General features: G+C 38.2%; 1 protein-coding gene across 1 annotated transcript in view; it reads right to left on the minus strand.

The window, feature by feature from the left end:
- LOC114645495 (CD151 antigen-like) overlaps positions 1-16,225 on the minus strand; it is a 155,486-nt gene that overhangs the window by 74,654 nt on the left and 64,607 nt on the right. The window contains exon 2 of the mRNA XM_051922063.1: positions 8,630-8,734. Within this exon, the coding sequence (XP_051778023.1) occupies positions 8,630-8,713 (84 nt within the window). The 5' untranslated portion in view covers positions 8,714-8,734. The remainder of the gene's footprint in view (positions 1-8,629; positions 8,735-16,225) is intronic.

Raw genomic sequence — 16,225 nt, forward strand, 5'->3', positions numbered from 1 at the left:
GCAAAACGATGGGGAAGCTTTAAGAGATTACGCTAACTTCCTCTCAATCTGCATGAACACTATGAATGATACAGGGAACGGTGGAGAATTCAATAACAGTCATAATGTGCGCACTGTGCTTAAGAAATTTCCATTCTCTCTGAGAAACGAATGGATGAGGTATGCTTATAAGCTTAAAGAAAATAAAATGAGACCTGGCATACCTGAACTAATTAATTTTTTGTGTAACGAAGCTGAAATTCTTCTAGACCCTGTGCACAGTGCCGTTTCACAAGGTGACACTTGTACAAAGAAAAAAGAAAAGACAGAGAAAGCCAGGCCTCCTCAGAAGTACGGACAGAGATCGGGAGGAGGTATTTTCACTACAAGTACATCTGATACTGCCGAAAAGGGAACTCAAGAAATCTCTGTCAAAAAGTCTGCTAATGATATATGTGCATTTAAAAAGCCTTGTGTATTTTGCAGTGGTAAACATATTCTTGCTGAATGTAGTAAAATCAAAGAATTGCCACACAAAGAAAGAATTGACTTTTTAAAATCTAAAGGTTTATGTTTTCGCTGTCTCAAACAGGGGCACCTTGGTAAGAACTGTAAAGAAAGAATGAAATGTCAGACATGTTCTTTTCAGCACCTAGACATCCTGCACATCAAAAAAGACAGTGGAGCAACATCTAAAGCTGCAGCCAATGTGGTAACACCTACTGAAAAGGAAACAGAGACTGGAACTTGTAACTTTACCGGGGCCAGAGAAGAATGTGCGCTACAAGTAGTTCCTGTTAAGGTAAAATCTAAGAAGAGCAAAAGGTATGTAGAAACATATGCCTTTATAGACCAAGGCAGTACAGTAACAATTTGCACTGAAAGACTCCAGAAACAATTAAACCTTCAAGGGAGAAGAACACAAGTATTTCTCAAAACTATGAATAACTATGATGATGATTCAAAAGTGCTAACACAAAGTTCTGTCTTATCAGATTTACAAGTCTGTGGTCTCAATGATGATGAATATATCGATTTGCCAAAGGTCTTTACACAGGTCTCCATTCCAGTGGACAAAGAAAATATTCCACTACAAGAAGATATCGATAAGTGGGCATATCTTAAAGAGGTACGTCTAACTCATATTGACTCTGAAGTTGATCTTTTAATAGGAATCAACTACCCAGAAATCTTCACGGAGTTACAAACCATACCTAGCCAAGGAGCTGGACCTCATGCTATGAAGATTGCACTTGGATGGGTGGTTGGTGGACCATACAAAGAGATAGATGACCTCACAAAACAAAGTGGTAAGATGCCCAAACATTCAATCAATCGTGTGTCAATAACAGAGATTGAGGATATGTTGCTGCAACAGTATAACACAGATTTTCCAGAGCGCAGCTGTGAAGAAAAGGGGGAGATGTCACAGGAAGATATCAAGTTCATGCACATAGCCTCAGAATCAGCGAGTCTTGTAGGTGGCCACTATTGTTTAAATTTGCCTTTGAAGGATGAGACACTTAAAATGCCAAACAATCGCTGTATTGCTGAACAGCGTGCTATTGGACTCAAAAGAAAACTGAGCAAAAATTAAGGTTTCCATGGAGACTATAAAGCCTTCATGAAAGACATTATAGACAATGGTTACGCTGCCAAGGTACCCAAAGAAAGCCTAAATTGCAATGAAGGCAGAGTATGGTACATTCCACATCACGGAATGCATCTTCCAAAGAAAAATAAAATTCGAGTGGTTTTTGATTGCACTGCCACCTACCAGGGAATCTCACTTAATGAGCAATTATTAAAAGGCCCTGACCTAACTAACACACTCATTGGCGTCCTTACAAGATTCAGAAAGGAGCCAGTAGCATTAATGGCAGACATTAAGTCAATGTTCTACGAAGTTAAAGTACCAGATAAAGACACTGATCTTTTACGTTTCTTATGGTGGCCTGAAGGTAATCTAAGTAAAGACCTTGAAGAATACAAAATGACAGTACATCTTTTTGGTGCTACTTCTTCACCCAGTTGTGCTTCTTATGCTTTGCGTAGAACAGCCGAAGACGCCAGAGATACATTTCTTGAGGAAGCTGTTAACACTGTTCTCAATAACTTCTACGTAGATGACTGCTTAAGGTCAGTGACAACAGAGGAACAAGCTATAAAGCTGGCAAAGGACCTCCAAGCTCTATGCCTAAAAGGGGGATTTCATTTGACTAAGTGGGTGAGTAACAACAGAGAAGTTTTATTGTCCATACCTGAAGACGACAGAGCTCATGAACAAAAGGACTTAGACTTGAGCCACAGTCTTCTTCCCACAGAGCGTGCCCTGGGTGTCCAGTGGTGTACAGAAACGGACAGTTTCAAATTTCAGATTAAGTTACAAAACAAGCCCGCTACAAGGCATGGTATTCTGTCTGTTGTTAGCTCAGTTTATGATCCACTTGGTTTTCTAGTGCCTGCCCTACTGCCAGCAAAACTTATTCTAAGAGACTTATGCAAAGAGAAATTTGGGTGGGATGAAGAAGTAGAAGTCAAACACATTCAGAAATGGAAAAAATGGATGGACAATTTGCAGTTACTTACAGACTATAAAGTGAACAGATGCTTCAAACCTACCGGGTTTGGAACCATAAAGACAGGACAAATGCATCATTTTGCAGATGCTAGTGAAGATGGATATGGCACTGTCACTTACCTTGTCTTAACCAATGAAGAGGGCAAAAAGCATTGTTCATTCCTGATGGGCAAGTCAAGAGTTGCACCACTGAAACAGGTCACGATTCCAAGATTGGAGCTGACAGCAGCTGTTGTGGCAGTAAAAATGGACAAAATGCTTAACACTAGAATTACCAGAGTCTACGAAAATACTCGTAGATCCGGCCCACCTTAAAACCATTCGCAGCTCTCTTTTGTCTTCTAAATGTGCCGATTAAGACGAGCCAGCAAGCAGCCGGCTATTCCATCCCCCACCGTCGCAGAGCGTTCACTAAGTTTTCCCAGCTCTTGCCTTGTTTGATTATCTGGGAGTGACTGAACTGCTAGAGTTTTAGTGTGGAAATAATAGATCGCTATTTGGAACACACACAGTTCATGTGTGTTCCATTTCTACAGCAATCTGTGTAAACACATTTTTAAAACAGAAACGTTTTTCATATTTTAGTATTAAATGACAAAATGTAGGCATAAACTATATAATGTATGAAGCCTGAAGTCCAAAGATCAAGTAAAAACACTTCCACAAAAGGTTCAAGACTGATACAATAGCTTCCGTGGCGTAGCGGTAAGATTTGCCGACTTGTAATTGAGAGTCCCCGGTTCGATCCCCACTCACTCCTATATTTGCCGTTTTCAGTAGTGAGCTCCTCTTTTTGTTAATATTATACAGTACACACATACATTTGGTTTGCGTCTGTAACACACGGTGTGCATTTATAGGACTTGTAAAAGTTACCGTTTTTTTTTTTTACTTTTATTCTCTCTAAATCACGATCACGATACATACTACCCAAACCCCCCCAGGGATCTGACGCTGTTATTTTTTATTTGAAACGGAATAACTGGAGATGTGAGTGGTGTTTTGAGACAATGGAACTGGACATTCTCTCATCTGGAGGGATAAAAGCTGACACACAAACGCTGGCGAATCTGCCTTCTTCGTATCTCACCGTCACTTGATTTTTTAATTCGGTTTTATTGAGTGTTCCTGCTCATGCTGAATTAGAGTGCACCTTATGGTGAATGATGTCAAAACAACAAAAAAACACAGACGTAGGTATATATGATATTTGGAATTATTTGTTTTATGACCTGTATAGTACATTTTGGAAAACTTTGTGGCACGGATGCAACATTATTCATATTATTCATATTCATTCGCATAACATCTTGCGTTTTGTAATCAGTGAATGCGTATTTTTTTTTCCCTATCTTGCCAGTCCCCACATGTTGCGGTATGCTGTTTCTTTTGTACTCCAGGACATGCAGAGGATAGAATAGTACAGAGCAGTAAGTTCAGCGTTATATGCAATAATCAGATTCAAATGTTAACTGTTCACACACACGCAAGGATAGTCTTTCCTACATTTACAACGTGTGTACCTGTTACAATGTACACGCTTCTCTCTATGCTGTGGTTCCTATTACACACCTGAAAGAAAGAGACAATATATGTGAAAACATCATCGCACTAATGCAATATTATTTGAAAACGAACAGCGTCAGATCGGGTGTGGATTTATGTTGGCGCTATTACTGAAAGAAAAAAAGATGAACATATGCGTTGATCCAGCAGAACTGAATAAGCTTACGCGCTCTAGCATCCCCATCCCCGATCTGACTCTAAGAAACAGCGCAAGTACAGACGCAAACCAAGTGTGATGAAGATTTCCCAGTTCGATCTCACTCACTACTATATTTGCCATTTTCAGCACTGAATAAGCTCACACGCTCTAACACCTCCCCACCCCCCCCCCCCCCCCCAAAAGAGCAGCTTACTACTGAAAACGGACATAAAATTTATAAATTGGTATGCACTGTAAATCGTTAAGTTTAAAATGTCGATCGCGGTTATTTCTGTTAATTAATTCATGCTTTTTACTTAGAGTCAGAACAGGAGCTTGTTCAGCTTATTCAGCTTCTGATCTGACTCAAACAGCGGCAGTATAACTTCACACCCAACCTGCCGCTGTTCGTTTTCAAATAATATTGCATTACTTCGACGATCTTTTCTGATTGGTACTATTCGCGTCATAAAATGATTTCTTCACATATATTTGTCTCTTTCTTTTTTAAAATGTGCGTTGTAGCACGCAGCAACTGGCCACCTGCATGTTCTTGCGCACACTGAATAAGACAGCGCTATATGCAATCATCAGATTCAAATGTTAACAGTTAACAGTTATATAGTACAGAATGGAAATCAGCAGTTCTTAGCATTGCACCACGCAAGCTGTCATATCAACCGCCTACTGTAACTTGCTTTCTTTTTTCTTCGGTTATATTCTTGAATAAAAGTGCACTTGTTTTATTATACTTTTACATGGGGTAGGGAAGGATCCTGAACACGACTGAGACAATGAAAAGTGAATTTAAAAAAAACAAAAACAAAGCTAACCTTTGCAAATATCATAAATTACACCGGCTGTTATAGACTGAAATCAAATGTATCTTTTTATTCTAAAATAGTAAAAATAAGAACACTTCACTTTTCATAAGGGAGTCATGCAGGATCGAACTCATGACCTTCTGATTGCCAGTCAGCAACTGATACTGTTGCGCCACGGCGGCAATCATAGTAAATAGATGTCAATGTCCCACACTAAGGCAGCTTTTTTTGGCGGCGGCTTTTTTTTTGTGTATCTTATGTTAAAGTGTTTTTGATATTTGGACTTCAGGCTTCATACATTATATAGTTTATGCCTACATTTTGTCATTTGTTACTAGATTATAAAAAAACGTTTCTGTTTTAAAAATGTGTTTACACAGATTACTGCAGAAACGCAACACACATGAAATGCGTGTGTTCCAAATAGCGATTTATTATTTCCATTCTAAAACTCCACTTACTCCCAGATAATCAATCAAGGCATGAGCTGGGAGAAGTTTGTTTACGTTCTAAGTCGGTGGGGGGATGGAATAGCTGGCTGCTGGCAGCATGTCTTTATCAGTACATTTAGATGACAAAAGACGCTGGCAGAGAGGTGAGAACGGTTTTAAGAAGCGATTTAAGGTGGGCCGGATCTATGAATTTTTTTCGTAGGCTCTGGTAATTCTAGTGTTAAAGGTGAGCTTCAAATGCCCTTAGAAGAATCTACATTTTGGACTGACAGCACCACGGTGCTAAAATACATTTCAAATGAAAGCACTCGATTCAAGACTTTTGTTGCCAACAGAATCTCCGTGATCAGAGATCATTCACAGCCTTCAAAGTGGAGGTATGTCACATCTACCCTTAACCCAGCTGATCGAGCATCCAGAGGGCTAAGCATAGAAAACTTTCTCAAAAGCACTACATGGTCACAAGGTCCAAGTTTCTTATTGAAGCCTGAAAGGGAGTGGCCAAAAAGACCAGATCAACCAAACGATTCACTCATTGAAGATGATCCAGAAGTTAAAACTTGTGCAGTCAACATGACAAAAATAGAGGAAGCAACCGAGCCCATCAACAAACTAATCACCTATTTTTCAGATTGGCATCACTTGAAGAAAGCAGTAGCTTGGTTTCTCAAGTTTAAAGACTTAATGCTGAACTTAAGAAATGAAAGAAAAACATTCCAACTAGAAGTCAGTCAGACTAAAAGTAATCCAGAAGAACAAAAATCACTCATTGCAAAGCACATGAAAAAGTATAAACTAACTTTAAAAACAAATCCAATTTCTTTAGACAATTTAGTTAAAGCTGAAACAGAGCTTATCCGCCTCAGTCAACAGCAAGAATTTCCAGAAGAATTAAAGGCTCTAAAGAAAAAGACTTGTGTTAAAAAGAACAGTCAAATGTATAAACTTGACCCGATCATACAAGATGGAATACTAAGAGTTGGAGGAAGACTCTACAAAGCTGCAATGCCAAAAGAAGCTAAACACCTCGCAATTCCTGGGTAATGGGTTGAGTCATCAAGACAATGCCAGATGCCAAAGGTGCAGTCAGAAGAGTTTGTGTGTAGACCAAAACCAGTACACTGGACAGACCCGTGAATAAACTGTGCCTGCTTCAAGAAACAGCCAATGTTTGAAATATGAAATTTTTTAAATGTTTGTTTGCAGTGTTATTGCTAGTGATTTGAAAACAATAGTTAATATAAAGTTAACTGGCTCATATTGAAGTATACTAATTGTCTCCGCTCCTGCATAGCCAATTAGGGGGCGGAAATGTAAGAGTCAACCTTAGAAAGTTAAAGTTTTGAGTTAAACTCATATTAATGTTTGCTTTATTTGAATAGAATATAATTTCTTCCATAGTCATAGTCAATGGTATAGTCTTTTCCTCATTCAAGTTAGTAAGAGATAGAATCTTCTTGCTATAATGAGAAACAGTGTGTTATGTTTAGAGCAGGTCCCAGTGAACAGGGACTTGAAAGACCCATTTTCAAGTTAGAAATGGGATAAGCATACAGTTTTCTGACCGCTTTGAAATGGTTCAGAAACACTTTGAAATGGTTCAGAAATTATAAGTGATTAGTAACGATTTAAGATGTAACAAGATTAAGCTTAGAACTGAACTTTTCTTATTATAAATTTTTCCTTTTTTTGCTATTTTAATTTTCTTTTTTGTGTTTACTTTGAAACTTAACTAAACTTTTAAAAACGAAGATATTTTGTCTGTGGAATCATTGCTGCGTGTCAGGTCTTTGTTGAATCCCATTTTTTGAGTTAGAGCTGCTGAACTTTAGATACTTTGGGAAAACGCAGCTACAGTTATCATTAAACCACCTCTTGATTTTTTCCCCATACATCTTTTTACTTTGCAAAACTGATCATTTTACACACTGCAAATGAACTGTAAAAACTATTTAAAAAACTACTATTTAAAAAAAAAACAAATTGAACGATTAGTCGACTACCAAAATAATCATTAGTTGCAGCCCTAGTTTCCACATTCTACAGGCCTGTGCTCCACCAGCACATTGCGAGGATGACTGTCCAGTGTCAGTATCCAACTAAACAAAGTACGGTTCCCACGAAGCAAAGTCAAAATACTTCAATAGAACAAACTCATTGCCAAAAGTTAGGAAACAAAATTAAACACAAACTGTCTGAAACTCATCATCAAAGAAATATTAAGTAAAAGTCTAGTTTTAGGTACAGTGTCACAGAGCATCCTGAAATGTCAAAGCCGCCCATTTCTGCAATATATACAGTATATATATACAGTATGTATATATATATATATATATATATATATATATATATATATATATATATATATATATATATATATATATATATAAAATACAATACAGATTGAGTGATGGAATAATTGCAGAAACCAATTGATTGTTTCTTTTTTGTGGATAGTGGAAGTGTTTAAAGTCTCTGTTCTGATAAATTTACTGGCTGACAAGCCTAAAACAGCAACTTGGAAGGGCAAAAACAAAAGGTGAAGTGCCAGGAGTTATTTTTTAAACCTTTGCTGAGAGAATGTGTGAAAATTAATTAAAATGCACTTGCTACAAACATTAAACAAAACTTCATGTTGAAAACAGAGTAAAAGACAATCAATACATTGTGACACATAAATTCAAGTCTTAATGTACACCAACACATGAAATATTTCAATTACAAGCCAAGAAAGTGCATATAATATTATACTTGCTAGAGGAGTACTAAAGGCTTTAAATGCAATAGTCCTTGATCAGCTTCAATTCTAGATTGTCAGGGTCTTACATTTATTGACTTGATTTTGATTTTCAGATGAGAGTGGGTGAGCCACTAGTGAATAAAAGCTTTCAGGCCAATTGCACTACAGTCACAAGCATTGGCTCTCAACCCCTTTCTTTACCTTCCACTCTAGTTTCCCCATTTATACCAGATTTACATTTTTAACTTTGATAGGTTTCATTTTTTGTGAAGGTTAGATCTAACATATAAAGGAGGGGGATAAACAACCATACTTATTCAGTGTGTTGGTCGCAAAAAACACTCTTACCCAGAAAAAGAAGTTGAAGGTGAACAGCAGATATTTAAGGCAGATGGTGCCACAAGTCTCTTTCTTCTCATCATATTCTCCCATTGTTCAAGGTTACAAGAATGTCTGCAAGAGAATAAACACAAAGACAAATCATTCTATGAATAAGTTTTAGTCATCGAAATCACCTGCACAGCTAATGTAACCTCAGTAATTTGTATAAATCAAAAAAGTGAGCTGTAACAGATTTTCAAACAATAAAAAGTAGTAAATGAACAAAGGCTAAGAAAGAGCATGTTTGTTATACTGAAACAAAAAGGAAATACAGAATTATAAACAATTCACACATTAATATTTTAATTGAAACTTGAATATTAGAATGCTACCCTTATGGGTGTATTTTATTGACTGCATTTATTAATAACCTATTATAAAAAAAAGAATACTAAATAAATAAATCACTGTATAAGAGCCAGTCTTAGAAAGTTATTTATTATTTGATGCTAAATTAATTTAAGTGTTTAATTTCTATAGAATTTCAGTTTCTATCTAGACTATGGTATAGCCTTTTACCCACTGTAAGTTAAAAAGAAATAGAACTTTATTAGCTATATCTGTAAAACAGGGAGTTAATTAAGCGGGTTAGGAAATTGTCTTACTGCTATCATGGACTGTTAGATACAGTGCATCCGGAAAGTATTCACAGCGCATCACTTTTTTCACATTTTGTTATGTTACAACCTTATTTCAAAATGGATTAAATTAATTTGCTTCCTCAGAATTCTACACACAACACCCCATAATGACAACGTGAAAAAAGTTTGAGATTTTTGCAAATTTATTAAAAATAAAAAAATTGAGAAAGCACATGTACATAAGAATTCACAGCCTTTGCCGTGAAGCTCAAAATTGAGCTCAGGTGCATCCTGTTTCCCCTGATCATCCTTGAGATGTTTCTGCAGCTTCATTGGAGTCCACCTGTGGTAAATTCAGTTGACTGGACATGATTTGGAAAGGCACACACCTGTCTATATAAGGTCCCACAGTTGACAGTTCATGTCAGAGCACAAACCAAGCATGAAGTCAAAGGAATTGTCTGTAGACCTCTGAGACAGGATTGTCTCGAGGCACAAATCTGGGGAAGGTTACAGAAAATTTTCTGCTGCTTTGAAGGTCCCAATGAGCACAATGGCCTCCATCATCCGTAAGTGGAAGAAGTTTGAAACCACCAGGACTCTTCCTAGAGCTGGCCGGCCATCTAAACTAAGCGATTGGGGGAGAAGGACCTTGGTCAGGGAGGTGACCAAGAACCCGATGGTCACTCTGTCAGAGCTCCAGAGGTCCTCTGTGAAGAGAGGAGAACCTTCCAGAAGGACAACCATCTCTGCAGCAATCCACCAATCACGCCTGTATGGTAGAGTGGCCAGACGGAAGCCACTCCTTAGTAAAAGGCACATGGCAGCCCGCCTGGAGTTTGCCAAAAGGCACCTGAAGGACTCTCAGACCGTGAGAAAGAAAATTCTCTGGTCTGATGAGACGAAGATTGAACTCTTTGGTGTGAATGCCAGGCGTCACGTTTGGAGGAAACCAGGCACCATCCCTACATTGAAGCATCATTGTGGCAGCATCATGCTGTGGGGATTTTTTTCAGCGTCAGGAACTGGGAGACTAGTCAGGATAAAGGGAAAGATGACTGCAGCAATGTACAGAGACATCCTGGATGAAAACCTGCTCCAGAGCGCTCTTGACCTCAGACTGGGGCGACGGTTCATCTTTCAGCAGGACAACGACCCTAAGCACACAGCCAAGATATCAAAGGAGTGGCTTCAGGACAACTCTGTGAATGTCCTTCAGTGGCCCAGCCAGAGCCCAGACTTGAATCCGATTGAACATCTCTGGAGAGATCTTAAAATGGCTGTGCACCGACACTTCCCATCCAACCTGATGGAGCTTGAGAGGTGCTGCAAAGGGGAATGGGCGAAACTGGCCAAGGATAGGTGTGCCAAGCTTGTGGCATCATATTCAAAAAGACTTGAGGCTGTAATTGTTGCCAAAGGTGCATTGACAAAGTATTGAGCAAAGGCTGTGAATACTTATGTACATGTGATTTCTCAGATTTTTTTATTTTTAATAAATTTGCAAAAACCTCAAGTAAACATTTTTCACGTTGTCATTATAGGGTGTTGTGTGTAGAATTCTGAGGAAAAAAAGAATTTTAATCCATTTTGGAATAAGGCTGTAACATAACAAAATGTGAAAAAAGTGATGCGCTGTGATTACTTTCCGGATGCTCTGTATGTTTGCAACCAGGAGATGGCACACAGTTTTTTTTCCCCCGTTTGTTCTTTATTATTTCGCCTTATACAATTTCTCATATTAGGAATTTGTTAGTTTTCGCATAACCTTTGGGGTCAGAGCGCAGGGTCAGCCATTGTACAGTGTCCCTTGAGCAATTGAAGGTTAAGGGCCTTGCTCAAGGGCCCAGCTGAGTAGGATCTCTTTTGGCAGCGATGAAGATTCGAACCGGCAACCTTCGGGATACCAGCGCAGATCCTTAGCCCCAGAGCCATCACTCCAGTATGGTTTTCGGACCATACTTAACATACCTTAAGTACAACTGTATGGCCAGACTTGAAACAAGATACATAAGCCTTAAACAGAACCCTTATTAAACAAGAACTTTTCTTATCTTTAATATTAGTTTTTTCTCTATTTTTTGTGTGAACAGTTTTGCTTTGAATTTTACTAAAACTTTTAAAACGAAGATATTTTGGTCTGTAGAATTATTTGAACACGCATCACACTATTGCCTGAATCATCCAATGAAGCAAACTAAAAGCTGCAGAAATATGCATACACAATAGCATCCTTATTTGCAAACATTATATAAATACACATAGCTTCATACGTATTAGTCGTAACTGGACCCTCAAAAATAAAGTGCTAAAAAAAATTAAAAGTTAGAGTGCAAAAGTGCCACCTTCAGCACAAAAGATTTATACAGAAGTCCAAAAAGTTAAAAAGCAAACTCACACTTGCTTTTGAATATGGAAACCAAATGCAAAGAGCCATTAGGCAGTGATTACACTTCACTTTGTGTTTTAAACTCCATCCCCAACTCACTGTTGTCATTTGTTTCCATAAATATATTGTTTCTTTGATTCATTATTTATAAGAAGCCTTATTACTAATCTCATTCTGTAGAGCCACAGAGGCCTTGGCTTGTGATTAAACTTCTGTATGAAATTAAAAATACTGTCCTTCCTGGCTTTTGGTATTTATTCTTACATTCACCCATCATCAACCAACCAAACAGCCTCCTTAGCATTATGCTTTACCCCCAGAAAATTTAGTAAAAAACATTGCCATTTTTTCAACAATAAATAATGTTATTACATTAATAGAAACACAGTTAGGAGACCCGGGTTCGCTTCACGGGTCCTCCCTGCGTGGAGTTTGCATGTTCTCCCCGTGTCTGCGTGGGCTACCTCCGGGCGCTCCGGTTTCCTCCCACAGTCCAAAGACATGCAGGTTAGGTGGATTGGTGATTCTAAAATTGGCCCTAGTGTGTGCTTGGTGTGTGAGTGTGTTTGTGTGTGTCCTGCGGTGGGCTGGCACCCTGCCCGGGATTGGTTCCTGCCTTGTGCCCTGTGTTGGCTGGGATTGGCTCCAGCAGACCCCCGTGACCCTGTGTTTGGATTCAGCGGGTTGGATAATGGATGGATGGATGGATGTAAATACCAGAACATCAACATATAGTTAAAAAAAGTTCTCTAATGTCCACTGCTGTACCGATGCATATATTTAATACACATCTTCTGTGAGATATTTTGTATATAATCACCAATGCACAGCCCGATGTTGAACTCACGATAGTAGACGCATGTTTGTTTATGCAAATTTCTTGTAATATATAATACACTAGTGGGCTTTGCCCCCTGCTCGCTTCGCTCGCCAACCCCTGTGTTTGGTTAGTCGGTTATACAATTTTAATTTTTTTTTTCTTTGGAATTGTTTCAATTTTATTATTTGCACTTTTACTTTAAAGCTTCATTAAAAACAATATTTTTTGGAGACACATTGTGACAACGCAACGTATAACTGCCGGTGAGTGAATATTGTTTCTGTTTCTGTAATAAATAATCCATGTTTTTCTAATGTTTGTCCCTGTGATTTATTGATTGTCATAGAAAAAGCTTTTCTCACGGTAAACTGTAAACATTTTAATACGAATGGCATATCACGATCTCCTTTGGTGTGTAATGTTATTCGCGGAATATATACATTACCTTTGTTTTTGTCTGTTAAAATTTGCATCGCTTCTCCGTGATCATCAATATACACCCAACCGAATTGTGTATTCTTTGAAATTAAATTTGTCATTGCTTTAACTGTTGTGGGACCACAGATTCTCATAGCGTATGGTCCATTATTGTGTAAATCCACATTTTGTGTATTGATTGATGCGAATGCGAAAAGACTTTGTTGTCTACTCTTTTTTTCTGACCTCGATTTGTCCTGCTAGTTTTTCAATTACACCTGGTTCTGATGATTAATCACCTTTTGTTTGAGGTAATCTTTTCTTTAATACTGTAGCGACAGACATGATAAAGTGTCACAAAATTTTTACTTGAACAATCGCCGACTTCCTAACCCCAAACACAACTTTCTAGCACCATCTCCAACGCCCGCATCAATCAATACCCCGCCATCAGTCTTCCGTGCTGTACTCCGCCCTCCCTCAATTGGACCTAACAGTCACTTAAAACCAAAAAGTCCTCAACCTGGCTGGGATGCTGCAATACTTTCTAATTTTACTGCTTTCATATTCTGTACCTTTCTCTGCATGTGTATCGTGCCATCGTTTGTTTGAGCCTGTCGAATTCCACTGCTTTCATAATCTCTTATCAGCCTTTCTTTCTCTCCAACACCTTTGGGTCTCTATTCTCCGTATTGTCCTTATACGCTATATATGTGCTGAAAGCACATGATCTGTGTGTACTACGTGCTTTTACACCACTGAGTTTTTGTTTTGATGGGTGTGCTCTTATATAATATCTTTTGTAAGTAGGGCGTGTCTTGCAAGAATCTGATGTTCCACATCCCCGCGAGACAGCCCTGGGACAATCTCTTGGCACCAAGTCTCATGTTTACGGTCCCCGCGAGACACACCGTGGCAAGTCTCTGTCGTCCGAGAAGAGCACGTATCGTAGCCTTGCTTGCTTTTGCTTTCCAGGTTTTTTTTTTTTTTTATAATAGAGAGATATATAAAACATACTATTTGTTGCTTACACATGAAATGGTAGAATGTCAGTGCCTTATCTGCATGTGCTATTATATAAGTAGGCTACCACAGCACTAGGATTAGTGACTTCCAAATTTATCTGACATGAACTTGACAGTTGCTGCATTGTGAACAGTGTTTAGGGGACTAATGTATTTCTGATCATTTTACTTGAACGCAATCATTTTGACTTTATTGCCACGTAAATACTGCACTTTGCTGCGGCATTACATGACTAAAGTCACCAGGCATATCATGGTCATTCAGTAGTATAGTGCCATATTCATCAGTATCATTGTCAGTGTCAACTTCTGATGACCAATTCACATTGTCATGTCATTGCTCTAAAACTGACTTTATAGCCTCTTGTTTACATGCCACCAAGTAGTGTGGTAGACAGTAAGACATTGGGGACTTTCAAAACTCGACTTGATATTTTTTTGGAAGAAATAAGTGGGTAGGACTGGCGAGCTTTGTTGGGCTGAATGGCCTGTTCTCGTCTAGAGTGTTCTAATGTTCATTGTGTTTTGGTGGAAGGCTCCGCTTCGCTCCACTCCACTCCACTCATGAAGGCACACTGGTCCAATGCACAGTTGTCTATTATAAACAACTTCTTCATACTAACCACTACTCTCCAGATCTTCATCATTAGTGTTGGTGTACAGTAGTTCCATTATGATGCCCTCTTAATATTTTGAGCTTGTCTCATGTTATTTATTCATTTCTTTTCATATAAGGAATTCACATTTTTGTTAATGCTTGGCTCCCTTACTTTTTTCTAAACAACTTACTTTAAATATAACAATTAGGCAAAACCATCAATTACACTTTAACAGAAGTAAGAGCATTCAGTATTAAACTTTACTAATTTTCTTACAAAAATAAATCAATCTTAATCGCTCAAAATTGGAAAAAGAAAACCCATCAGCCAGGAGATGAGGACAGGAAAAAAAAAAGAAGAATAAAGACCTTGAACCAGTGATCTTAGGCCTGGACCACAATCACATGGATAAATCTGAAAACATCTTTTTTATATAATTCATTTTGGTCTTTCATCCACATTGAAAAATAGTTTTTAGCCTCCAAAAACTCTAAAGTGTGTACATTTTTTGAAAAACGGTGATGCATACCATTATTGTCACTTACTTTCTTCAGTTTATTCTGATAATTCCCTTAGTGATCTCCACTTTAATGTGGGAATAATTACTTCTTTGAATCAGTCAACAGGTACAGCAACAATATTTTGCTGTATTTATCTGGCAGGGCTGCAAATCTACTGCATTTATTGTATTTATTTGGCAGGGTTACACATGCACTGTTCCAAGGCTTTGGCTACTTTATGCTGCTTGTTTGAAAGCAGTTCCATTTCTTTGTTAACAACAAAGTGTTTTTTTTATTCCTCGATCTTTCAGCAATCAATATACTTTGCATTAGCTTTGTGTTGGTAAGGTTCATGTGTTTTTGGTATTTCAGTGTGGAGGACAAACTTTCATAAGACAATTTGGAAACGCTAGTGTGGAAAGAAAATTTAAAAAAAAAAAAGGTGTTTTAAAAATTGTTTTGCAAATCATGTTTAGCCTGTATTTAATTGAAAATAGTACAAAGACAACATATCAAATGCTGAAACTTTGAAAATGTATTATCTTTTGAAAAACATGCTCATTTTAAATTTGACAAAAAATTTCAAACAAAAAAAAAAAGGACACATTTACAGTATTCCCTCGCTACTTCGCGGTTCACTTTACGCGGATTCACGACTTCGCGGGTTTTTAAATACAAGTGATTGCCCGCCTATCGCGGAAGTTATGTTCCAGACCCATCAGCAACAGGAGAAAATCCGCGATATAGAAAGACCATATAAATAAACATTTTTATAGTTTAAGCCTTAAAATACCCATCCCACATGCTTTAAACACATGTAAACTTATAAAACACACTTTGTTAACACATATGATATGTGGATGTCGGGCTAAGGATATGAGTAACATCTCACTATTATAAAACATTTTAACTTCACGCAAGACAGGAAAATAGGTGATGTACACCTAAAAGCCTGATTGTACAGGCTTTTAAATTATTGACGCGCAGAGCGACAAGCAGCACAAAGTCCACTTCTCCTTAGCGTTCATTCAGCTCCCCACCCCCTTGACAATGCGAAGTGGCAGGAGCGTATTGCGCCTGGGAGGGGGGTTTGAGCAAACGTGCGTTCAGCCCTCACACACCCCCCCCACTCCTCAGAGCGATAAGCAGGCATTTTGGCAGAAGCAGCACAAAGTCCATTTCTGCTCTGCTGAGAGTTCAGCTGCCCCCCTTCACAAAGCGATTGCAGACAC

This window comes from Erpetoichthys calabaricus, chromosome 2, assembly GCF_900747795.2.
Source record: "Erpetoichthys calabaricus chromosome 2, fErpCal1.3, whole genome shotgun sequence".
Taxonomy (NCBI): Eukaryota; Metazoa; Chordata; class Cladistia; order Polypteriformes; family Polypteridae; genus Erpetoichthys; species Erpetoichthys calabaricus.